Source organism: Sus scrofa, chromosome 14 (assembly GCF_054392235.1).
Source record: "Sus scrofa isolate SSC_HxYL_T2T_F1_AM1 chromosome 14, Sscrofa_HxYL_maternal_Yorkshire_Landrace_v2.0, whole genome shotgun sequence".
In the NCBI taxonomy this organism is placed as follows: domain Eukaryota; kingdom Metazoa; phylum Chordata; class Mammalia; order Artiodactyla; family Suidae; genus Sus; species Sus scrofa.
Genome location: NC_139396.1, coordinates 84,281,077 through 84,308,135, shown reverse-complemented (window position 1 = coordinate 84,308,135; position 27,059 = coordinate 84,281,077). Strand labels below are relative to the sequence as shown.

At 39.2% G+C, this 27,059-nt stretch overlaps 1 protein-coding gene and 1 non-coding gene across 28 annotated transcripts in view; one reads left to right on the top strand and one right to left on the bottom strand.

Moving 5' to 3' along the window:
• The window catches only part of BICC1 (BicC family RNA binding protein 1), a 335,849-nt gene that overhangs the window by 3,556 nt on the left and 305,234 nt on the right, over window positions 1-27,059 (bottom strand). For 10 of the 27 annotated variants that reach the window (XM_084996940.1, XM_021072802.2, XM_084996935.1 and 7 more), the window contains 6 exons: window positions 23,630-23,795; window positions 20,490-20,529; window positions 19,785-19,939; window positions 12,954-13,110; window positions 8,124-8,284; window positions 4,949-5,048 (listed from right to left, as the gene is read on the bottom strand). In XM_084996940.1, coding sequence (XP_084853066.1) covers window positions 4,949-5,048; window positions 8,124-8,284; window positions 12,954-13,110; window positions 19,785-19,939; window positions 20,490-20,529; window positions 23,630-23,795 — 779 coding nt within the window. Of the gene's footprint in view, window positions 1-2,069; window positions 2,149-4,948; window positions 5,049-8,123; window positions 8,285-12,953; window positions 13,111-19,784; window positions 19,940-20,489; window positions 20,530-23,629; window positions 23,796-27,059 lie in introns of all 27 variants that reach the window. The other 17 variants (XM_084996941.1, XM_084996936.1, XM_084996939.1 and 14 more) reach the window with 3 other exon arrangements.
• LOC146396829 (U6 spliceosomal RNA) lies at window positions 14,758-14,864 on the top strand. The gene has a single exon (XR_014828534.1). It is a non-coding gene; the product is annotated as a U6 spliceosomal RNA (small nuclear RNA).

The following is a 27,059-nucleotide window of genomic DNA, read 5'->3' as shown; positions in this document are numbered from 1 at the left end:
AAAAAAATCAATTTAGCAAAAAAAAAAAAAAAAAAAAAAAAGCAACAGTTAAAGAAATTAATACAAATGAGAACAACCAATATTTGAATCCAAATTTTCAGGGAAAAACCAAGATCCTTAATTTTAATTTTAAAGAAACCAGAGTACTGTTTAGTTTTTCTTTTCCCAACTAAAAATTATTAATGAGAAGAGTGTAAAACTGAAGCAGCCTACCTTGTTTATAACTATGCAATGCCCCCTATTCCCCTCTGTACACACATTCACAAAGCCTCAAGTCAACTGATATAATTATTCCTAGACACTCATACAAGTAAAGAGAATTGCCAGACTCCAGAAAGCAGGGTTTCTGATAGCCACCAAATGCAAATATAGTTGACCCTAGAATAATGTGGGTTTGAACTGAGTGGGTCTACTTATGTGGATATTTCTCAACAGTGAATATTATAACACAGTCTATGGTTGAATCTGCAGATGCAGAGAGACTTTGGATACAGAGGGTGACTATAAAATTAAATCCCATGTGGTTCAGGGGTCAACTGTATCTTCAAATTTAATCTCAAGAAGATTATACTGTTAATGTGCTTAAAGTTGTCATTTTCTTTGGGGGGATGGTGGAGCAAGTGATTTGGCACCTATATTTACATGGTACTCAGTACTTTTTCAGCCATACACATACACAACCCCCTTTTAAGCTCTGAGGTTACACGGCAAACTATGGCGTGCTACAGTAAATCTGAGGATGAGAACATGGACAGGTTGCAGTGCGTCATACATGGCCAGGGACAGCCATGTGGCCAGACGTGCTCTTGTCTCCCAAATTCTGGAAGAGCGACCAACACCCTTAACATTTTACCCCAATGCCTTCTAAAGGGTAACCGTCTGCCCTACAGGGCCCATGCAAGAGTGGAGATGCCTCTTTTCTGTTCACATTTAGGTCTTGGGGAGAAGAGAAACCATAGTGATTTATTAGGGCCTATTATAAAACAAGCACTTTATATCCTATTTAAGTCCTTCTTAAGGGGTAGCTAATATTACCACCCTCCATTTTATAGATAGTAAAACTGAGTTTTAAAAAACAGACAAAGTAACTTGCCCACATGGCTGTTAAGTGACAGAGCTGAACCCTGCCTTCCTAATGCAAAGGTCTACACTGTGGGCTGCAGCAATCCATCCACTGGGCAATCCACACAGCCGAGGTGTGAGGAATACAAATTTGAGAAATTGGTAGTTTCATGTATACCAGATAACAGAGCTTTCCTTCATATTTTATATGTATGCCAAATTTATTTTTAAATATAAAATATTTTATATTTTAAAATATAAAAAAAGTATATTTTAAAACATAAAAATTGCTTAGAAATTTTAAAGAAGCAAGGAAGATATTTTAAGCAGAAGATACATGCAGGCATGCTTATAGATGGCTATTATTTCAAGGTCCTGCAAAAACATAGTAGCAATGACATTCCTATTACATGTATCTTGTTTTAAAAAAATTCAGAAATCAAGTCAGAAGGAATATATTTAAAGGCAAGCTCATAGGAGAGTTAAGAATAAATGAATTCCCTTAAACACAGCCTGGGAAAGTTTTACCATCTTCAAATGAGAAGACTTTCTTTGGCCTCCACTTTATCATGGGAGAATAACCCATGAATCAGGAGGACATCCCCACACTATAGAGAAGGAAAAGAAAGACATCAGTCAAATCCAGTTTTCCCTAGCATTCTCCACATATAATATGTACAGATGGGCACATGGAAACAGCTGGGCCGCTGAAGACAAGACTTTTTAACAGACGTCGAAAACTTCATTCTGAAAAGTCACATCAACTAGATTTCGTAGAGAATAAATGATCATGAAGAAATTCAGCCATTCCCTAACAATGCAATTTCTAAGAGTACAAATGTAGCGATACTCCCAAGTGTGAAGCACAGACAGAAGTCCGTAAGGATTCTTACGTAAGGATCAAGTCCTATTGAAGAGACTAGTTTTTGTTGTTTTTAAATTAAAAGCAAACTCCCTCTTCTAAATTTTTTTAGTAAGCCTAAGGCATAGTTTGGAAAAATACCAACCTTTTTCTTTGAAATTCCAAGGTTCACACAATCCTGGCAGCTCTCAGGATCTTGTTGCGGATCTGAACAGAGTCACAAACTAAAAGAATAGGTCAGGAAATGTTAGATCTACCTGGGGCTGTGGCGGGAAGCCTGTCAATAGGATGCTAAACTTCCTTTCACTTAGTCCCTGTGCATTTAGTTAACCAATCACTAAAACAGTCAGAGAGAAATCCATGAATTTTCAAGAAGTCGTGGATTAAAAAAAAAAAAAAAAAAAGTCAAAAATTTTCTCTGACCCATCTCCATTAGACGTCTCATTTCCTCCTATAGCATTAAAATAAATGTCTTCTGGCCCAAGATTAAAAGCAAACCAAAACCTTCTACTGAAAGAACAACTCTGATTACATATTAAAAATCTACAAAATTTTAAAAAGGAATTTGAGCAAACTCTGCTTCTAACCAAACCGTGTAACCACAAGACAAACATAAGTCAAGGCTGCCCTGATATCCTGCTGGAAATGAAGTGTTCTGAGACTTTAAATGAATGTCTTTGTTATCAGACGAACTGAATTGGAAAAAGAAGCTTTCCGATGAAGGGTTTTTGGATAAAAAATTTACTGCTTGCAGAGAAAATGATTTACTAGGTTCAAACAAATGCACTCAACAAAGTAAGGCAACATCATCCTTAAGATAATCAAATACTTCCTGCTGTACAGAGCTTTCATAAGGCATCTTTTTCAGAGTCTCTAATTCCTTTAAAAGCAAGAGGACCTGTGAACCCCCCTGAGAGAGGCAGTCTACAAAAGAGCCACACTGAAGATGATGATTGGAGAAAATGCTGTTCTAAACAAGGACTCAAAACCCCTCCTGTTTTGTACCCCACTCCCCCAAACTCACCTGGAACACATCACTGATGTATTCCAGAGCAAAGGTACTGATGATCCATCTGTAATCTATGAAAATACTTAAAGATATCTGCTTGTTCTGGAAGCTTTAGACAGTTTGGAACTGGGCTAGTGCACAAAGGACTTAATTTTCATTACAGTGTCATGAACATTCCACTCATCTCTAGTGAAAGATCCTGGAGTTCTGCAACATATGCTTCTGTGGTATAAATGTGCTGCCCCACAGGCATATTTAACAGTATAGGCATGGTGACGGAGTTAATCAAATCTCAAGTAGTATATTAATTTCATTTTCAAATTAATAAAAGAATGCAAAAACACATAAAGTTAATTTGGGTCCAGAAATACCCCTTGGAGGCTGAGCTTTAGGGTAAACAAGTTGAAAACTATTCGACTGCCACAAAGAGGAAAAGAGAGAGAACAAGGGAGTACCCTATGAGTAATACTTACCATTAAAACAAGGTTATTTTCACTTTGCCTGAGGATATACACAGGGAAGGACAGAGCTTAGAAATGGAAGGTGACCTTACCCGTTCATCTGTTCCAAACCATCTTCGTGGTTAAGAAATTGAAACCAAAAAAGGTTTGGACACACACCCAAAGGTGTGTGACTGGGAGGGGCAAGTCTCAGATCTCCTCATTTGAACACAGTATTCTTTTCACTGTAACCAAGCTGTTCTTATGGATGAACAAGAAAGAGTGGTTGCCCCGCAGGGCTGCATCAGTGCAGGTGCTTGGGTACACAGAGTGGAGGAAGACTCCTCAAACTGATATGCAGACTCTACCCATGGAGAAAACTAATGGGCTGCTCATATCCACCCTATGTCAAAGTTACTCTGCTTATATCTCCTTAAGATGTTAGGTCTATATATGTAAGATTCCCTTTGGGGAGGTAAGTAGGGTTGATCTGCTGCTATAATATAATGGAAAAGCAATCTGCTGCTAAAGTAAAATGGACAACCACTGAGGCTTTTCATTTTACTTGAGGATTTGATTAGTGAATATTGGTGAGGAAGGCCTCTCACTAGCTAGATGCCACTGCTGGCCTTATAAAGACAGCCTGCAAATTCAGTGTTTTGAAACAGCGAAGTCATTTTCACATCACACCTGACATTTGGCTTCTGTCGTTGGTGTCTCTGTCTTTTTGAGAGACTGGCACACATATAAAATTGAACTTCATGAACTTAATCCGAAAGTCTTCAAAAAGCAACCTCGTTTTTTTTGCCCCCCTCATTTCTTCCTCGTATTTCTTTAAATCCCTTTTTGAGGGACATTGTTATGTATTTGCTGACTCCCAACTCATCCTCTGGCACCAGTCCTTTCACGTGGGAGGTGCCTAGTAAATAGGTATGGAGTATTTTCTTATACAAAGAATAATACGCAAAAGGTGCAGAAACGCTGCGGTCTAAGAGACAGACCTTCAGATTTTCCTGCAGATTTTCCTGCATTCCGTGACTACTTTTAATATGCTACGCTTTTCTGTGACTCACAAATTAAAACTGTGGGGAAACTGAAAAACAATAAGATAAGAAATACTGCCAGGTTCCAGCTATACCAAGGAACATTGTCTTTTTCTCCGGTGTGGTGATCTCAGCTGGTATACAAGGACACATGCATTTAAAGCATGACAGCCAATCCAGAATAATTACTCACAAATCCAAAGACCATTGCTTGACACAACCGCAAAATGGAAAATTAAACTGCTCCCTCATCCCCATGTTCTACAAAGGGCAATTTTGGTCAGATCTTTCTGAAGAGATCTGTCTCAAGGAATAACACTGTCAAGGCAGGTTTTCAGGCAATGCCTTGATGAAGGAGTGGGGATGGCCTCGGCATTTGTCACACTGTTAGTGGGAAAACGCTATGAAACCACAACCACAAAGGTTCCAGGTGGTAAGCAAGAGGTTGATGGGCCAAACCAGCCCCACCAGCTGAGACCACTGGCAAAGGTTCTTCAGGTTTTAAGATACGAATAAGAACATTTATATTCACCTGAGATTGCAAGCAGCATTTTCCTCCTGGCACCAAAAGTCGTAATTCCCAGCTCCTTCAGATCCTGATCTGTGAGAGTGAGGAATGTCTGAAGGTCGATCTGTGGGTGCAAAAGTAATCAATAATCAATACAGTAAGTATTTAAGTAATCAATAATCAATACAGTAAGTATTTACTTTCTTCCAAATTTCATTTTAACTCATTACCACACTTATTTTCCTTATGAACTATGCTCTGCCTACTTCGAAAACAAATGGTGGTGTCACAAGCCTAAAGGACAAGAGTTAAAAATGAAGGTGGTAAAATGAAAGTGATGATTCTAGCAGAAGACTTCGTCTAAGCCAATGATTTATGGCAACTGAGATATGAATTGAGGTCTTGGCATCCTGGCAGCCAGGGCAAAAAGGGAAACAAATGGCACAGTTTTTGTTAAGTGATAAAAGGAAGAACATGCTATCTGCCCGAAAAAAAAAAATTTTTTTAGTTTTAGATTCTGACCTGGTTAAATGTATCTTCTTAAAAAAAGAGACTGAATGATACCATAAATGAGATCTTCCACTCTGTTCTACATAAAAATGATAGCAGAATTCAGTCAGCCTTAGACCTATGATTCACTTGGCTCAGCCCAGCAGACTATCTCTGAAAGCGGCATACTTCTAGGAACAGTGATTAAGTGTGGAGGGAAATAGCCCACGAACCCCAGCCTTCCTCTGAAGACTTTGTGGAGGAACAGAAAGGCAATGGGCTCTTAAGCCAGAGAGACTTGGGCTCAGGTTCCAACTCTGTCATTACCAGTTACGGTTGATGATACTACACCTCACAGGGTTGTTTTGAGCATTAAATATGATCTTAAATATAATGGGCTCACCAAAGGGGTAAAGCAGTTGGCAGTTACAGTTAGCAATAATGTGTACAGATGATATCAACTGTGAAGCTTGCTAAATAAATCTTCATCCTGCTTACAATATATTAAATCTCACAAGGTTATTTTTAATGGGGATTCTCAAATCATAGTTGAATATTAGAAAATACCCTACATAAAAGGAAAAGTACCAAATTTCAACACACCTGAAAACAGTAAAATATAATTTTTATTCAACTACATAGAAATTAACTTGAAATTTTCTATTTTAATTTTGAAGGGACATAAAGATCTTGAAAAATCTTTTCATTTATCATTTGTCACAGGTCTAGAGAGGTATTTTTTTAGAAATTCTATTCAATGAGGTCTATTTCAGAGATCCTCAAACTCTTTTTTAAAAAGGACCAGAGAATAAATATTCTAGCCTTAGTGGGCTATACTTTCTCTCTCGCAGCTACTCAACTCTGCCAGTTTAGCTCAAAAGCAGCAACAAGCAATGAGGTAACTGAGTTGGTGTGTCTATGTTCCAATAAAACTTTATTTACCAAGTTAGGCAGCAGGTCTGAGGACACAATTTGCTGACCCCTGCTCCAGTTAATATTAGATGAAGCCAGTCTGACTTTATACTATCATGTTTTCTTCCTTTTTGAAATAACTAGATAACAAGAACCCATAATAAATTTATCTCTATGCTTCTTCAAATAGGAAATATAGATTAAAAATAAACCCAGAATTAATTTCCTTCCTTCCTTCCTTTCTCCTTCCTTCCTTCCTTTCTCCTTCTTTCCTTCCTTTCTCCTTCCTTTCTTCCTTCGTTTTTTAGAGCTGCACATGCATCATATGGTTGTGGGTATGACGACCTCTTGGCTATGGGTCGAACTGGTGTTGCAGCTGCCAGACTACGCCACAGACACAGCAATGTGAGATCCAAGCTGCGTCTGCGACTTACACCACAGATCAATGCAACACCAGATACTTAACCCACTGAGTGAAGCCAGGGATCCAACCTACATCCTCATGGATACTAGTCAGGTTTGTTCCTGCTCACAAGGGGGAACTCCTAAACCCAGAATTTCATTGTATAACATCTAGTCGCTCACTTCTAAAATCTTCTATGCATGAACAAGTTAAAATACCTCTTTAAATCAACTATAATAGAAAAAATAAAAATCTTAAAAAAAAAAATACCTCTTCCCTTGAGCATCTCAATCAGCCACCTGCATCTAACCAGCAAGACTAAGTAAATAAATGCAATTCTTTAATGCACTGATGATGAGTGTGTTCAACTTAGAAAATCCTTGGTTAAATGAACACAAATTTAGATTTAGGGAAAAGAAAACAAAATCATTATCGGAGTCCAAATTACACAGACTTTTTTTTTTTGGTGTTAAAAAACAAAAAAATTCAGCAATTAATAGGTTACTGAATGATGGTCAATACATTAGATTTATGATATAAAGTGCCTAATACAAATCTTAGATTCCTTGTTGACTGATACATGTCAGAGAATTACTGCCTTAATCAGATATTCTCTCACATGAAATAAAGCCAACTAGCATGAAGCTTGGACCATGCCAGCATCTGAAAAACTGATACATTTAGAGAACTATTCTAACTTTCTGTTGCCTTGGGTTAGCTGTGTCCCGGTAATATAACAAAATGATTAAAAAGAATGGCGCCTAGGGGCTCTTTTCTTTATGACAGTGTGTCATGGTGGTGGCTGATGAGTTTGACCAAAATCCATAGTAGGGATGTTTCAGAAGACATCTTAGTTCTCAGTTTAGGCAAAATCCAAACAGTAAATTAATGAATAAGTTACATGTATTAAAAAGTGCATTATATTCTGTGAGAACAGACTTCAATAATGTGATTAGGACAGTGTCAAAAACAACCATAGTTATTTATTTCAGACATTGTTATTTACCCTTAAGTGCCACAAATAAAGATAACAACAGATGAAAGAGGAAAGTCTTATTAAATATAGAGTTGCTGCTGACATAGGGAAGCTATGAATCCAAAGTTCCTATGAATCAATATACTCATTAGGTCTTTTAGCTAAAACCAGTGAAGGGTGGTTATATGTTTTTGCAAACACAATTTCCTATATTTCTCCTATCCTGTGTTTACCAGTTGCACTAAATAAATAAGAGATGAGATGACGACAGTTTTCTTAGCAGCAAAAACAAGCTATGAGACTTGAATAAATGCTCAGGAAAAGCACAGTCATAGGTCAACGAGTGATTTCATTCAAGAGGTCGTCATACCCACAACCAAAACAAAGATGCCTGGGAAAATAAATAAATAATGACTGACCTCTTGCTGCTGGAAGACGTCTGTGTATTTGCCCAGGCCCAGTTTGCTGAAGAGCTCAGGGAGGTCAGAGCCTTTGAAAGAGCTGTTCAGGTTACAGCCATTGCTTCCTGTCAGCGAGGAGATGCAGTCCATGTAATTGCTACTGCTGAGATAGTGTTCCGCTGAAAGGCAAAGGAGAGACAGGCTTGAGTCTAAATGCCCAGAGAGAACATGGTTTAATTAAAAGTTTTAATCACTCAAATATTTCAGATTCATTGTTTGGGGCTGAATAGAGCAGTAGCTGCAGAGATACAGCAAATCTTTTACTGAAACATTGGCTTTTCATTAAGGAAAGGCTGGTTATTGCTTTCAGGGAGGCTCTTGCCATTTAAAAGGTTACACTTGGGAGGCAGCAATTCAGCAACAGTGCCTCTGTAGTTAATAAGCATTAATCATATTCTCCCTGAGCATTCAGAAACATTTGCTCTTTAAAACTGATTTGATGTGAATTAAATGCGAAATTGGAAGGAGGGTTCCTAGAACGCAATAAAGGTAAGGGAAGTTACAGCAAATCCAGGGATGCAAGATAGCCCTCTGTATCCACACTTGTGCTTTCCTGTGGTCAAAGGAATTCTATGATGTTATCACATATAAATATCATTTCCCTCAAAAATATAATTGGGCAGTGAGTTCATGAAACCAAGTGCTTCCAAAATTAAGAGTAACATATGAAGTGAAAAGAATGATGCTGGAGTTCCTGCATTTAACTTACAACAGAAACAAATCTGTCTCTTAGGGGAATTCTAAGACAGCCATGCCAAGCTTTGCCGTGGCTCTTCTACTGATCTGGTGGGCAAAGATTTTTCCACGTTGCCTATGGTTCTCAGACCCAATGACATGCACAGTTGGGTGACAGACTAGTGAGCCATACCAAGTATTTGACCAAAGTACTTTCAAATACTCCTCAAGAGCTCTTTGAGGAGTTGCTATTGTGGCTCAGCAGGTTAAGGACCCAATGTTGTCTCTGTGAAGATGCAGGTTCAATCCCTGGCCTCGCTCAGTGGGTTATGGATCCAGCATTGCCACAAGCTGTGGTGTAGGCCACAGATATGGCTTAGATCCGGTGTGGCTGTGGCTGTGGCAGCAGCTGCAGCTCTGATTCAACCCCTGGCCCAGGAACTTCCATATGCTGCAGGTACAGACCTAAAAAGGAAAAAATAAAAAGCTGCTTTGGAGAGTCTAGCATAGCTGGGTAGCCACTCCTACTACCCTGATGCACAACTGACTCTCATCCATGTGTGGGAATTCTATCCGCTTATACCAAAGATGCAGCTTCAGGGGAGATTCCCAGATTGATGATCAGATCCCTGTAATCTCCTCTGGGATCAGTGCATTTACCAAATCTAAAAATTTTGTTCTGCATTGCACCGGGTGCCACTAATCACTTTCTCTGGTTGTTTTCATCTCCCAACTGAGAAGTTCTGCATATATCTCAAGTGGAAGGAATTTCTTGATAAGGTTTCTCTCTTTTAAAAACAGATGTTTTATCTCTTGTGAGAAGAATGTGTAGGGAAAAATATCTAGGACCAAGCCCAGAGGCCCTGAGCCCTCGAACACCACCAACTGAAGGTAAGGCCCCAGAGTCACCAAAAAAGACTGAGGAGGAATGACCAGGAGGGTACTGGTTCAAGGATGACACAAAGCAGAGTATGATAAGCATAGTGAAGGGACCACTGGACTTGACAATATGGAAGTCACTGGCAGGCAGGCTGACCACATTATTTACTGTCCAAATGATAAAGTTACTTCGTTTGAGAAAAAAATAAGAGGCAGTTACTGAGAATTACAGTGGAACAACGAGTGGAACAAGGATGCCTGGAGAAAACCTAGACATTGGTGACCTTGACCTAGACACGGTGACCTTGAAAAGGGTGTCAAAAAAATTATCTAAATCTTCATTGTTCAGTACAGTAGCCATTGGTGGCTTATGGCTATTGAACACCTGAAACATGCTTGTGGGAATTGAAATGCTCTGTAAGTATAAAATATAACACAACTATTTTAAAGCCTTAGAACAACAACAACAAAAAAAATGTAAAATGTCCTTACATTGATTACATGTTGAAATGATAATATTTTACACATGTTGGGAACATATACATCAGCAAAAGTTGAAAAAAAATTGCTTAAAATAAAAATATTCTTACTGATACTTACTATGGCACACAATTTTTTTTTTTTTTGTCTTTTTGCTATTTCTTTGGGGCCGCTCCCACGGCATATGGAGGTTCCCAGGCTAGGGGTCAAATGGAAGCTGTAGCCACCGGCCTACGCCAGAGCCACAGCAACACAGGATCCGAGCCGCATCTGCAACCTACACCACAGTTCACAGCAACGCCGGATAATTAACCCACTGAGCAAGGGCAGGGATCGAACCCGCAACCTCATGGTTCCTAGTCGGATTCATTAACCACTGCGCCATGATGGGAACTCCAATTTTTTTTAACATTTCCTTTCATCTTAACTACTTATAGGACATAAATTCTCTTTTACTATCTTAAAATATCTGATAAAGGCCAAAGAACAGTGCTTCTCTAATCATCTTTTTTATTAATTAATGATTCCCCTATCTTAACCCTAATTCTGAATTTCAATGCAGCTAACTTGCACTGTCAATTTTAATTATCCAGCGTTAAGTGAAGGGAAAGGAGACAGAATACAGAAGAGAGGCACAGAGCTGGTTTGTGTTGGAATATAAAACGAGGATCATTCCTACCCCGAGATGTGCAGCTGGCAACAGCCTGCCTCTCAGCTCCATCCACTTGCCAGTGGTGGAAGATCTAGCTCAGGACTAACAGGAAGACTCCAGGCTATTACTGACAGCACACTTGGGAAGAAAGAGTTGATTGTCCTTTCTTATTTAGACTTGGCCGGCACCATGATTGGCCTTTTCAAGTCTGAGGCTCTTGACAACACAGCCCACTTGATTGATGGTAACAACTGGCTGTTACTGAGTGTTTACTACACTCACTTAGAGTGCCCCTCTCCAAGTAGTCTTCAAATACTCCAAGAAATGTGTTTCAGGATGCCAAATTTGTCCAAAACCCTGAAAAAGGCATTCAGGGCATCTCTTGTGATTACTATGTTGAGCCATGTCTGTTCACCTACTTACACAGATGTGTGAGGATTGCTACAGACACTACCACTGGACTCATGCTGAGTCTTAATATTTGTTCGAAGCTGAGGCTTTAAACTTGTTCCTCTTCATGTCATTTAGCTACATTTTGTCAAATGTGAAAACTCCTGCTCCTCACCTTTGGTAGCTAAAGGTGACTGGGCAGACTTTCTTCTAGTGTCCAAGATACTAACTTGATTGCATTCTGCTCAATTCCTCTACTTCCCTGCCTTTTCCTCATCATGCTGATGTTTGTGTGTGCATGACTCATTCACATATTCATTCCACAAACATTAACTGAGCACTTAGCAGGTGTCAGACACTATTAGACATCTGGGAAAAAATAACAAATTAAGAAATAAGCCATAGCCTATTGGTAGTGGCACTGTAATTTGGTGCAGACACTCTAGAAAACAGTGTGGAGGTTCCTCAAAAAATAAAAAATGGAACTGCCATATCCAGCAATTTCGCTTCTGGGGATTTACCCAAAGAAAACACAAACACTAATTCAGAAGGATATATGCATCTCTATGTTCACTACAGCATTATATACAATAATCAAGATATGAAAGCAACTTAAGTGTCCACTGACAGATGAATGGATAAAGAAAAGGTGGGATACACACACACACACACACACACACACACAGTGGAATACTACTCAGTCATAAAAGGGAATGAAATCTTACCATGTGCAATATCAAGGATGGATATAAAGGATACTGTACGAAGTGAAATAAGTCAGACAAAAGCAAATGCTGTATGATCTCACTTATATATGGAATCCATAAAAACAAAGTGAAAACAGACACATAGATACAGAGAACAAATGGGTGGCTGCCAGAGAGAAGGTCAGGGAGGGATGAAATAGATGAGTGGGATTAAGAGGTCCAAACCTCTAGTTATAAAAAATAAGCCAGGAATTCCCGCTATGGCACAATGGGATCAGCGGTGTCTTGGGAGCCTTGGGTCATGGGTTCAATCCCTGGCCCAGCACAGTGAGTTAAGGATCCAGCATTGCTGCAGCTGTGGTTTAGGTTGCAACTATGGCTCGGATCTGATCTCTGGCCTGGGAACTCCATATACTGAAGGGCAGCCAAAATTGAAATAAAGCCACAAGAATGTAACACACAGCATAGGGAATATGGTTAATAATATGGTTAATAATATTATAATAGCTATACAGGAACAAATGGTTACTAGACTTATTGTAGTAATCATTTCATAATGTCTGCAAATATAAAATCACTAGGTAGTACACCTAAAACTAACTTAATATTGTATGCTAACTATATTTCAATAAAAGAAGAAAGAAGGCAGAGCCTAAAGCAATGCTTAGCACGTGGGCACTAAATAAGTGTTTACTGAATGAATATAGTCCCTGGCTTGTGAGGCTCAAATTCTATCGGAACAGACAGGTATGTAAGTAAGTAACTGTACTTCAGTACAACAACTGCTAGAGTGAAAGCATATACAGAATGCAGTGAAAGCAGAGAACCACATGGCCTGCTTCACTGGGAAAAATAGGGAAGGCTTCTCAGAGGAGGTGGCATGTGAGTAATACAAAACAGTTGAAGCCACGGAGTCCAGAGTTTATTCTTGAACAACGCCCAAAACCAAATAAACAAATTCCAAGCTAATAACGTCTAAAAGTGTGACTAAAAGTCAAAGCTCACTTGATTTGTTCTGTTTACGCTTGGGGCTGCCAATAGACGCTGCAAATTCACTATGACTTGCGGGTCCTATTCCATTTCGATCTCTCCAGTTATCAGATTCGCTTCCACTTCCTAGGTGCTCACGACTGTTGGACCTCGAGAGGGACATGGATGAGCCCTGTAAACAGTCAAAGCCAGATAAGGAAACGTTTAATAAGGTAGGTTTCCTGAGGTCAGAGGAGAAAAGAATCCACATTAGACCACTGTCATTTCTTTCCCTGAGGTCAGAGGAGAAAAGAATCCATATTAGACTACTGTCATTTCTTTCGATTGCTGGCCACTGCAGTTACCCACAAATGCTAATCCTCAAGAAGGAGCTGTGGTACTTGTCTCTAGCCTTTGTCCACCAGCCACCAAGGACACGTGGTAATACACACAGTGAAGTGTTTTCCCTTCATGACTAGGGTGCCCAGAGGAGTTCTGGGAACCCCCAGTATAAAGATTCACTCCTCTAAGATGTAGAGGAGTGGGTGCTGGTTTCCTATTTGGGGACCACAAGGCAATCCTCCATCTGGTGGGGCAGAGGTTCTCTGCCTTGTATCACAAAAGGACCGGTGGGGAAGCAGCAAAGCTACACCCATTGCTTTGACAGGAACTGAGCTCCCAGGCTCACAGAGTAGAAAGGTAGAGGGGACTCTGGTATCTTCCCTGTGTTATTCTTCCCGAAAATAAGCACATGGGCTCTCCAACAGAGTACAAGCATCTGGAAAAATGCACCTTTTTTAATTCCCCCAAATCAACAACAATAAAAAAAATAGCTTTTTTTTTTTTTTTTTGGTCTTTTTGCCATTTCTTGGGCTGCTCACACTGCATATGGAGGTTCCCAGGCTAGGGGTCTAATCAGAGCTACAGCTGCCAGCCTATGCCAGAGCCACAGCAACGCGGGATCCGAGCCGCGTCTGCAACCTACACCACAGCTCATGGCAACGCTGGATCCTTAACCCACTGAGTAAGGCCAGGGACCGAACCCACAACCTCATGGTTCCTAGTCGGATTCGTTAACCACTATGCCACGACGGTAACTCCCAAAAATAGCAATTTAAAAGATCTCAAAGTCTTCACTAGCATTTATTCACTCTTTATTCATTTATTTAATCCCTGAAGTACAGATACCAAACTTTGTACTACATCTACAGTATTAAAGTTAAGATTCCTTGCTTGGAAAAGTTTTATGTTGACTGGGTAATATCAAGAAACACTGTTCATATCACTAAACACACTCAATTCAATCCCGCAGCAGCATAACCATAACCCAAGTTCTCATGGATGCTAGTCAGATTTGTTTCTGCTGAGCCACAATGGGAACTCCTAGGTTGATTTTTTTTTTTTAACTAAGATTAGAACAAATCATGCCCTTGTATAAAGTCTTATAAGGCTTTTCCAGTACTTTACCATGGGCTGAGATGCTCCATAATTGAGTTTCTGCCTCTCTCTCCAACCTTGTCTTCAGTGCTCCACCATCCTACCCACCTTCTGCTCCCCCATGAACTTACCAGTTTGTTCTGGCTTCAAGATGATAATGCCAACTGCTTCTCAGGCCTAATACTCTTGCTAGATCTTTACAAGGCTGGCCCTTTCCTGCCACCTAGGTCTCAGCTTAAATGTCATCTGCTCATTAAGGCCAGCTAAGGCTACCCAATGTAATGCAACCTCTGTTTCATATTTATCAGGGACTTTTATTACTTAATGCCTTCTTGTTTCCTTGTTTTATACTTTACCCACCAAAAAGAAAGCTCTATATATGGAAGTGAGAATCTGTATTCAAGTGCTCACTTCCGCAGCACATATAATAAAACTGGAACAATACAGAGAAGATTAGCATGGCCCCTGAGCAAGGATGACATGCAAATTCGTGAAGCATTACATATTTGTATGTGTGCCTGAGTCACTTTTCTATACAGCAGAAATTGATGCAACATTGCAAATCAACTACGCTTTAATTTTAAAAAGTTAAAAGTTTAAAATGTATCAAGCATTGTATCTCTAGTGCCTAGAATTGTGTCTAAAATACAGAGATGCTTAACAATAAATATTTGCAGAATTGCTGGGTCTCATAGATACCTTTTCTTACATCTAAGGGATGACTTTTGGGAAGGGATACAGGGAAAGGAAGGCTCCAGAGACCCCAAAAATGGCTTTTTAAAAATTAAAACCATCTTTAACATTATACTTCAACCAAATAAATCCCCATGCAGCAAGGGAAAAAAGAACATACTCAAAATTGGAAATTACCAGAAGCATTCATGAGATCATTATGTATATTTTAAAACTTTTGCATATAAACTCTTTTTGAGTGTAAAAACCCATTCAAGTAAGATCTAAGCTGACTTAATTCACACAGCTAGTCAGATCTGGCTAAACACAATGTTTTCTAAAAACATCAGGTAAACATCATCTTGTGATATCTACTGGTTCGTTATCTACTAACTAAAGTATCACAAAGAGCATTTCACCTCCATGCTCAGATTTTTAAGATCTACAATAACCAGACCACCTCATTGCTCTTAGTGCTGGGGGAATTAAAAACCTTATTTTGATTCCCAATGCAGGTTTTATTTTGCTCCAGAGAATATGTAACCATTCCAAATACCTTTAAGAGTGGCGAAAAGAAAAGGAAAATCCAAAACCTTTTGAAGTTCTGCTGATGTGACAGAAATGTTGCAGGTCAAAGCATACTTTTGCTTGACCTATGGTGTCCCGTTATATCATCAAGTGGATAGGGTCATGCTTTTGAGTCTTGAAGAAAACAAAAATAAGCCTCAAGCTACCTGCCTCTTATCTAAAGGAGTCCTTTGGAAAGGTTCATTTCTCAAAACTGCCTTAAACTGGAAACAACTGCTCAAATCTGGTTTCTCAGTAATTGAACAAGGTGCTCAGAACATCAATTTCTTGCCTTAAAAGGAAGCTTCCTAGAGCAGGGAACTCATGTGCCTCATTCCCCCACACATCAAATAGTTCATACCCATCAGGACCTACTGGCTAAACGTGCTTTTCTAGAGCAGCCTTCTACTTGTCTATTTGGTTTTGTTTTTCTTTGAAAAAGAATAAGGAAAAAGTGTTTCTAGCTGCTATCCTGTAATTTAAAAATAGTACTACAGCAGAGATATGGTCAATCTTTTAATAAAAAATTTTAAGTTCTCTCCACTTTCCCCCAGGTCCTTTTCAAACCCACCCTGTCCCTATGTTCCAGCCCAAAGAAGCAATCCTCACTAATTGCCCAGTCATTAATCCCTCTGAGCTATAGTGGAATAAAAAAGGAACACACATGCAGATAGCAACTGCTTCAGAATACAGGATCATGCTATGAAAGGGGCCTTTCACCCCTTTCAGTGGATTTGGGATGCATGAAGAAAAGTTCAAGTCCTACACCAGGGAGAATCTAGAACCCCATGCCAAAGAAAGTTCGGTTATATCTCTTCATCAGCAGTGTTTAAAGGGGCTATAGGAGTTCCCATCATGGTTCAGCAGAAACAAATCAGACTAGTATCCATGAGGATGCAGGTCTGATCCTTGGCCTCACTCAGTGGGTTAAGGATCCAGCATTGCCATGAGCTGTGGTGTGGGTCGCAGACACGTCTTGGATCTGGTGTTGCTGTGGCTCTGGTATAGGCCAGCAGCAACAGCTCCGATTTGACCCCTAGCTTGGGAACCTCCATATGCCATGGGTGCAGCCCTAAAAAGCCAAAAAATAAAATAAAATAAGGGGCTGTGACTAAAAGCAGGTTACATGGTGAATATCCTTGCGCTGATTGAGCTTGTCACAGTCACATCCTCTCCCCTCCCCCCCTTTCAATGTGACTGAGTTGTTAAGACATTAGCCAGGAAGGTAGAAAAAGCTGGCCCAAGACAGCCAAAGGACAGGGTTCAGCCACTGAGTCAGGACCCACATATTCCTGCCCATGGAAAGTCCTTGGACAAGCAGAAGAGCCTCTCAGGTTCTGACGTCGTTTCTGTATCATTCCCCTCAGTGTTACATCGCTGTAGAGCAATGTTTCCAGAAGGATGCCTGCATCAGCAGCAGACTAGGCCTTTGCTGACAACTCAGATTACTAATTCCTGCTGGGTCCCTCCCTGATGAGTGAGACCTAGGGGGGAAGAATCTGCATTTTCAAACAGGTGCTTATGTCCTTTCAAGTGTGGCAACATGGTTCTAAAGCATTTATATATCACCTTTGCTATGTACCTTAATTTAAACCATTAGGAAGAGGAGTATAAAGAAATTTTGCCTGATAATTTCTAGGTCCATCCATGTTGCTAAAACTCCGGTATTTCATTCCTTTTAATGGCTGAGTAATATTCCATTGTGTATATGGATGGACCTAGAAATTATCATGCTAAGTGAAGTCAGTCATACAATGAGACACCAACATCAAACGCTTTCACTGACATGTGGAATCTGAAAAAAAGGACAAACTGAACTTCTTTGCAGAACAGATTCTGACTCACAGACATTAAAAAACTTATGGTTTCCAAAGGAGACAGGTTGGGGGGTGGGGGGATACACTGGGGTTGTGGGATGGAAATCCTATAAAATTGGATTGTGATGATCATTGTACACCTACAAATGTAATAAATTCATTGAGTAATATAAAAAAAAGAAAAAAAAAGAAATTTTGCCAAACAAGTTCAAGCTCTCTCTGATACCCACTACGATGACCTCAGGAAAGACACTTAACGGAGTTCCCATCATGGATCATTGGTAACAACCCTGACTAATATCCATGAGGACATGGGTTCCATCCCTGGCCTCGCTCAGTGGGTTAAGAATCCGGTGTTGCTGTGAGCTGTGGTGTAGGTCACAGGTGCAGCTCAGATCTGACATCCCTGTGGCTGTGGTGAAGGCCGCCAGCTACAGCTTCAATTATACCCCTAGCCTGGGAACTTCCATATGCCGCTAATGCGGCTCTAAAAAGACCAAAAAAAAAGAAAAGAAAGAAAGAAAAGAAAAGAAAAAGGAAAGAAAGACATTTAACTGATCTGGGCCCCTTTTCTTCACTGGGAGATTAAGGGATCAAATAAGCTAACTTATGGATGAAAATGTACCTCAAAAACCACCAAAAAATGAACGTGATTTAATGTTATTATTAGCAACTTATGTGTTCATATAACACTCTAAGGTATTCCTCTGAATACAAAAAGCATATCTAGTTTGAATATGCAGAAATTGTCCCAGCAATAAACATTTATATACATTATCACATTTTTTATCAGGCTGTTGGTTTCTTGGTTTCAGGGTAAAGTTCTTCAGTGGAAATAATAGTAGCTGCTATCACTGAGAACTTCCTGCACACATGCTAAGCACGGGATGCCCTCTCAGATGTCAGCCTCGAAACAACTCCCATGAGAAAATGGGCTCAGAGGGCTGAAGTCACTCATCGAGGCTGTCCATGTGTCAGTGGTGGCTGTCAGACCTCATAGCCTTTGCACTTGACAGCTACATTATTAGAATAATCATCATTTCAACCTGTCATACTACTGGTCTCGTAGAAGGAAACCTAACGAGCATTTCCAAAGCAAAGTATTTCATCTCTGAAACCACAAAACCCCGTCAACCACCAAACACTCCACCAAAAGCAAAGGTGAGCAAAGTGGCCAAGTGCAGGTACATCCATGGCAGCCTAAGAATTAACACAGCAGTTTTTAGGGTCTCTGGCAATGAAAGGAGATGCGTATTTTCTCCTGAAGCTATAATGGCAGAAAGGGGAGTGTACCTCCTAGAGCTTCAAATTTTTCATAATGGTTCCTACATCCTAGCTGCTGGCAGTAACTTCAATCATTAAATACAGCCTGCTAGGTGGCTACTGTAAGTCTGACAATGAAATTCACAGGAGACTGTTCTTTTTAGTATTTCAGTAGTATTTTCTTTTTCACTTACTCAAAGAGACAAAGAAAAGAAATCGCATGTTTACTTTTGCCTTTCATCAACAGTCTAATTTATTACTAAGAAAATGGGTGGAGAAAAGAAGGTCAATCTACAAATGCTAGTTATTAGACTAACATTTGTGAAACCCTTAACTGGTATTTGTTTTTCAGCCTACAGTGTTGTGGTTGAACAGTGTGATTCTTGGATTAATCATTTTCATTCCCATTTGGGTTAGCACAGCCCCCCCAACTCCTGTACTGTATGCATGCTCCCTCTAACTCCTCCTCCACATGCAAATGGCTCAGAGCCCAAATCTGACATTCTCCAATTGAAAATGGAGAATGAGTCACATATGGCCTGGCCAATGAGCATGGAGCCCTGGCTCCCTTTTCCAGGCAAGGAGGGTGCCAGCTTCCCAGTCTCACCCAGAGCCGCACAGCAAACATCTGGGAAACATAACATTTCAGAGCTCTTGTTTGTGACACTTCCTGCTGTGTTCCTGGCACATGCGAACACACTGAATTTTTTAACTCATACACTCTGAGGACTTGTTTTTGTTGAATATGTGTCCTTTCCCCCTAAGGTGGGCTTGCTAGTGATACCCCTGGATAAAGGAATCTTTATCCATTTCTAATGGAACATTACATCTGTCCTTTGCTTAATCTCAGCCCTGCTCTATCATTAGCACGCTTTCTCCCTAACAAAAAACACATTTATCCAAATTTCCATCTCCTTCACAGCTGATCGTAAAAGATCATAATATAGTAGACTGTATCAATTTCACAGCAATAGGTTTACAGGAATAGAAATGAAAACAAATCACCATGAATGACTCGTCCTTATGTAAACAGAGTGGGAGGGGGGAGATGACTGTTCTCTTTTGCTGAGAGATCAGACAGGAAGAGTGGGTAGGATGGGACTCTACGAACCTCAAAAGTGGTTGTCATGGTGGGCTTATAGGACACGTGGTTGGCCCTTCTCAGCTCCTTGATGGTTTCGGCTGGCATGGATTTAGAAAACCCGAGGCCACTCCAGGTATTTGTGGGTGTTCTGACCTCTGTCACCACTGGTTTCTTTAACATAGCTTTGGAAAACAGAACATAAAACAAAACACTTGGTATTTTTAATGTATTTCTTAAATATTGATGAGTATTGTTTCCTTGATATATGTAAAGAAATTATCACTGAATATTATTTCTTAACACCAAATGCCTTAAAATACCTTCATAAAACATTCTTTGCAAAGTAATGTAAATTTTTAAATAATTACCTTATTTCTTAATGGATCTAATGCTAATCTATTCAATCTCAACAGAGTTTGCGCAACTTGAATCTAAACAGTCTGGGTTTCTTTTTATGAAGGTTTGAGTTCTCAGTTCAGCAGTAATGAACCCAGCTAACATCCATAAGGACGCAGGTTTGATCCTCGGCCCTGCTCGGTGGGTTAAGGATCCGGTATTGCCATGAGCTGCAGTGTAGATCACAGATGCTGCTCAGACCTGGCATTGCTGTGGCTATGGTGTAAGCCAGTAGCTGTAGCTCCAATTTGACCACTAGCCTGGGAACTTCCATATGCCATGGGTGTGGCCCTAAGAAAAAAAAATCAAAGTACAGAATATTAACATTTTACATACCTTTGGTTGCTAATAGCTTCTTTTGTTCATAGTCAAATGCCTGAAAATAAAACGAGACAAAATACTTTTATTGTCAGTCCATCTAAATATCATACTAATATCCCATGATTAGAGAACAAAGGTTTTGACTACAGTCCATCAACCTGGCTGGGACACATGCTAAGCTCTGCACCATAAGGTGATAGGTTATAGTAATCTGAGCAAAACATATTTTCAAAACTAATTAATTAGAATAACAAAATACTACTTCTGGTGTTCCCTTGTGGCTCAGTAGGTTCAAGACCTGGCATTTGATAGCTGTAGCACAGGTTCAATCCCTGGCCCAAGAACTTCCATATGCTGTGGGTACAGCCAAAATACATACATACATACATAATATATTACACTTCTGACTTTAAGTCATGACAGTGACAAGAATTAGAAATTTTCCTTCAAAAGGAAACAAACTTCCTATTTACTATGAATACTTAACACAGCATACAATATATGTTAAAGAATAGTAAATAACCTAATAATACTTTTGCTACGTTTCAAAACAATGCATTATCAAAATGCTTTCAGGGACTCCATTACTGGCCTCCTTTGTTTCTCAAAATCCCGTCTTCATTTCATTTAGGTAAAGCATGGACTGAAGTGGTATGAACATTATTTAACCTAACTGGCATAGTCCTTGCTTTTGAAGTGACATAAATAACAAACATCTACTTAATTTATAATGACATAAGCGAGAGATTAAAATTAAGCCTAAACAAAAATATAAATCTAAATTTAAAAACTTAGTTATCTTTTATTGCCCAGAACTAGGAAGGCACCATTTACTCTTCCCATTTATGTTGAATAAGTGACTATGACACAGTCAGGTCTACATAGGACCCAACGGAGGTTGTTTTGAAGAAAGTAGTACAGATATGGCTACATCTCAAATGCTAACCCAGTGTTCTCAACTCCCCAGTTTAGGAACTGGCTTGGACTTTATTTAAGAATGTCTCCAAGGCCTACCAGGAGGGTCAAGAACCAGTGGGCAAGAGTTCTTTTTGATCTTTCTCCCAGAAGGACTATACGATCATGTGTAGGGTGTCTATATAATTTATGGTCGGAAATAGGATACTTTGGAAAGTGAAATATGCTACAAATGATTGGGATAAATTCATAGAAGAAAATGGGCTGGCCTAGACAAACTAGAAAGAACATGGCAGAAAATTGGAAGAGTCAGTTTTTAGCTCACACAGTTTGATAATGTTTTTGAAATCCTAGATCTAGAAGGGCTCTGGAGTTAAAATGAACTTTTACTGACTAAAGTCAAGGGCAAGATGTGGGGAGATTCTAAATTCACTTGTTCAATAAATGTTTATTGAATGCCTTCCTGTTACAGAGACTGTGTTGCACTTTGTGGATGAATGCAACAATGAATCAAAAATTACCTATACCCTCAAAGCACATACATCTTAGCAGGGATGCATAAAAGAAATAACCACAAAATTAGAAAGTGAGGTAAATGTGAAAGACAGTTGGAGATTCAAAAGTCCAAGAACCATCAGGAGACAGAGATCATCTTTAGCTTAAGGAATCAGGGATATTTTCAATATTTCATGTATAATATCATTGACTTCTTAGTGCTTTTAAGAGTTATCTCTTCACCAATGGGATAAATACATCTACTTAAGTTCAAACTCTATCACCAAGAACATTCTCATCCATCCTAAAAGAAAGGAACATGACAATGGTTCCCTGTAGGTATAAACCTGATGGAAAGACATGAATCACAAGATGGATGAAAACCATAAAGGGATCATAAAGGAATTTGACATTTCTTAAATAAGAGAACTTTAATTGATAGTAACTGAAAATCCACCAGAGAAAACATAATAAATGTCTTCCTTTTTAAACTTTGCACTTTATTTAAAAAAAAAAAAAGGCCATGGCTTTTGTAAAAGCATTCATCTAAAAACTCATGAAAATATTCAAATGCAAAGGATTATAAGAACAGACAAGAAGGTCTGTACTGCAGTTTTTATTGGAATTGTGGAAGTATAGTTTAGGTCCATGAATTAGTTTCTTTGACATATCTCTGACAACCACTTTTTTTTCTTTATTTTTGGCTGCACCTGCAACATATGTAAGTTCCTGGGCCAGGGATCAAAGCTGAGCCACAGCCGCAACCTACACCTACCTCTGGCAACACTGGGTCCTTAACCCACTGCGCCAGGCCAAGGATCAAACCTCTGCAGTGACCCAAGCCGCTGCAGTTGGATTCTTAACCCAGTGCATGACTGTTAGAACTCCTCTAACAACTTCTTTATTTCTAGGATTTTGTGACGTTTGTCTCTTTTTTGGAGGTGGGGGTGGGATGATAAATCTCTTACTATGAAGCAGGAAAATTTACCCAGTAGCTCTGTTACTGAAATCAAATGTTTACAGGCATCTCTAAAAGTACAAAACCCTTATCTTTCATACTATATGAAAATCAGATTTCTGAATTTCATGATTAAATAGTCTGAGTAATTAGCCTAATACTTTGAAAATGGATACAGAGAAAATCCCTGTGAGGAAATTGTTTAAAATAATCATAAGAATCTGTGAACCAACATAATCATCAATAATACTTAGCACCTACTTTCAAAAAACTAAAGTTTCACATTATTTTTACAATTGTCTAAAAGACACCAAATTTATCATATCCATTTCACAGATAGAAAAATATTATATCTATTTATCCAAGACTATGTCATGAGGCAGTAATGTTTAGAAATAACAGCTCTCACAACTGTCTAAATTTTTTAAGCAACAGATGAAAAATATCATTTGCATAAGACACAGTGACACAGATCATGTTATGTCATTTTAACATTATATTTTAACCTGACCCCCTTGCTGTACAGTGGGAAAATAAAAAAAATATATTAAAAAAATTAACATTATATTTTAAAGAATTCTTCTCACTTAAACTAAATCCTACATTTCATTTTTAATGTTTATAGCAGAACCAATTCTAACTACTCCATATATATTTAAATTTAATTCTGACTAGCACGCAGAAGGAAAACCAAATTTCTGCTCTACTGCTAAAGGCTCACTGAATTCCCAGTTCCCCAATCCAGGCACCCGACGTTTGGAAGACTTTCCCATGTTTTTTTCATTACCTGCATGTTGACATATGATGGCCGTGGGGCAAGGCGGGCCCTTTCACTGTTCTGCTGGGCAGCTGCAGCCCTCTCCATAGCACGCTCACTCCCTGGAGCCTTCTTGTCAGCCAAAGGGCTTTCTGCAGCACTCAGTTCAGGATCTGAGAGCAACCTGTCAGTACTGCTGCGAATGAGAGTTGGGAATTGAATTCTCCACTGTTCCATACAGATGTACCACACATTTCCTAGGTGCCATATTCACTATGTAGGTTCACCACTGTCAGCCATTAACATGTATTATCTCATTTAACATTAGCATCTCATTTAATCCTCACAGCACTGCCATGGGACAGGCAGTAGTGTTATTACAGTTTTTCAGATGAAGGGAGTACCTTGTCTAAGGTCACACCCCTGGTAAATACAGAGCTAGGGAATGAACCCAGACTTTCTGACTCTAGAGATGGTGCCAAAACTATTTCATGATATATATTCACAACACATTACATATGGTATGTATGATATACAGCATATGGTACCTATGAAAGAGACATACAGACAAGATTTCTACTTTGTATACATCAAGGAGTATCACTGACCCATGTTTACACATCTAAACAGACTGAGTAAATCTGAAGGCATGCAGATGAGCCAATTCATCTGTGTGCAATATACATGCTATTGCCAATAAATCTGCTATGATAAAGGTAGCAGATAAATAAATATTCTTTAACATCTGTTCAGAGTGCAGGGAAAAGAGCATGACAGCGCTTTTTAAAATGGGGGACAATTATATCAATTACAATAAATGAATTATCATTAATTCATGTACCTCAGGTTCAACTCCAACTGCATGTTAAGCTCAAGTAAAATAGAAAAAAGCAACAGTATTTGTCTAAGAGCTGTACTGTTGATGCATTCTTCTTTTTATCATTTACTATTCAGTTGTGCCAGGGGAATTCAGAGGAATTTAGAAAGGCTATTGGAACACAAGAGGAGGAGCCAAGAACTTTGTTTGTCTGACAAGAGTTCAGAGGCGTCACACAGGCATGTGACCTGGAATTTAAAGGGCTTCTGCAGGTTCACCACTTCAAAAGGCCAAGAAACAGCAACTCACAGGGAACAGCAAGAGCAAAGGAAGGGAAGCATGCAATGCAGACCATTGATGGTTTTAAAGCCAGAGTGTAACAATAATTACTGGAACAAAATAAAGGATTGATGAAATTGGAAGCAGGGAGACCATTCTGGAGGCTGCAACTCAATTTAGATAAGAGATAATAAGTTCAGAACACATTTAGTGAACACATTTAATGATGAAAGGAATAGGTGTGTACTTCAAATGCATCAATATAGAAGGAAACAAAATCATTTCTCTAGCCTATAATAAATAACATTAATTTAGTGTATCAGTACCATGTCAAGAAAAGCACATATAAAGCAGATTTGGACAAAATGGGAACAATGATAATTAATCAAAGACTTTATAAAAGCAAAACAGATTTTACTAAGAAAAAGAGGAATTAGGAATATGTTATTAACTCAACATTGTGAAAAACTTCAATAAGAAAAATTTTTTACTAAAAAAAAAATATATATATATATATATACATATATATATATATACGTATATATATATATATATATATATTTGCCAAAAGACAGTTTATTCTGTAAGGACATGTAAGACAATAGAGGAAATTAGATGGATGAAATGGATGGGAGCAAAACCTTTTAATGTAGAATCACTCCACTGTTTTGCTTTTTTAAATCATGGATAGACTGCCTATTTGAAAAACTAAAATAAATGGGAAAAAGAAAATAGAGTAAGGATAACAAATGTGTTAATGGTGCTATGGTAAGGGAGAATTATATTTAATATAACATGTGTATTAATACACCCTGTGACTTGTAATAAGCAAAATCATGATACTGCCAAGTATTTACTACCAAAGTGAACAATTAACTACCTTGGAACAAGGGAGTCATAGTTTAAGTTAGAAATTCAAAGTCAAATGAAGGAGAAGTCACACTAAGAAAATTGCTCTTACTTCTCTTTTTCTTTTCTTTTCTTCTTTTTTAAGGCTGCACCTGCGGCCTATGGAAGTTCCCAGGCTAGGCAATGAATCGGAGCTGTAGCTACTGGCCTACGCCACCACCACAGCAATGCAGGATCCAAACTGTGTCTGTGACCTACACTACAGCTCACGGCAATGCCGGATCCTTAACTCGCTCAGTGAGGCCAAGGATTTAATCTCCATCCTCATGGATACTAGTTGGGTCTATTTCCACTGAGCCACAATGGGAACTCCCCACACTAAGAAAATTTTTAACAGCAAAAGACAGTAAAAATTGCCCTGCTGATTACTGAAGAGCAGAAATGATAGTTTAGAGGACCCAGATGGAAACCCAACCAGCTAAAGGAGAGGGAGGTACAACAGAGAAGATTTAAAGGTATGAAAAAAGAGACAGCAGGCCCAAAATGGAGTCACTTATGCTAAACCCCACATAAGCAAACCAGGACTTTATAATTAACCTAACTGCAGTTTCAGCCTCTCCTAGGACTGTAATCTTAACCAGCTGGTCTGGAATTTCTTGGTCAACACTAGTGAGGTAATCTACCAGATAGACCCCTGCCTTCTCCCAAAGGAAGGTGACCTTGGCTGAAATAATCCTTTCTTTTCTTGATGACTGTCTTTAAACACATTTACTTCTCTGCAGCATTTTGGAACTCCTTTCTATTTGCTAGATGGGATGATGGCGACACATGAATTGTTGAATAAAGCAAATTTGACCTTTAAGCTTACTCAGCTGAATTTTGAGTTTTAACAGATTTGATAGCAGTAATAGTGAAATAGGAAGGAAGGGGGCAAGACACAACCCTTAACAGAATGACATTACCCTTGAGGATATGACAAAAACTGGTTAGAACCAACTAGGTCTCATGGCATATCATTTGACTTCCAGTGGACCTTGAGTTTCATTACATGCTCAGGATTGTAACACATTAGCTGAATGACATGCTCACAGGCACCAGAACAGCTCTGAGGCCAACTGGCCAAAAAGTAGGCAGTGGCCCAGTTCCTGGAAACCCCCACCCCTTCCAGAAATAGTTGGAATAATACTCCCACTCATTAGCCTATGAAATTTCCCAGCTCATAAAAACTAACCACCCCAAAATTCTGGGCCTCTTGCCCTCTCACCTCTCACCTTCTGAGATGGCCCACACTCTGTCTGTGGAGTGTGTTTCTCCCAGGGATGCTCTCCCACCTTTTGAGACAGCCCACACTTTGTCCATCTCTAAATAAATCTACTTCTTACCTATCACTTTGCCTCTTGCTGAATTCCTTTTTTACTAAGACATAAAAAACATGAACTTCAATAAGTCTTGGGACCAGGTGTGTGACTGTAATTACAAAACAGTGGATTCAAGTCTCAGTCTGGGTTTTGGCTG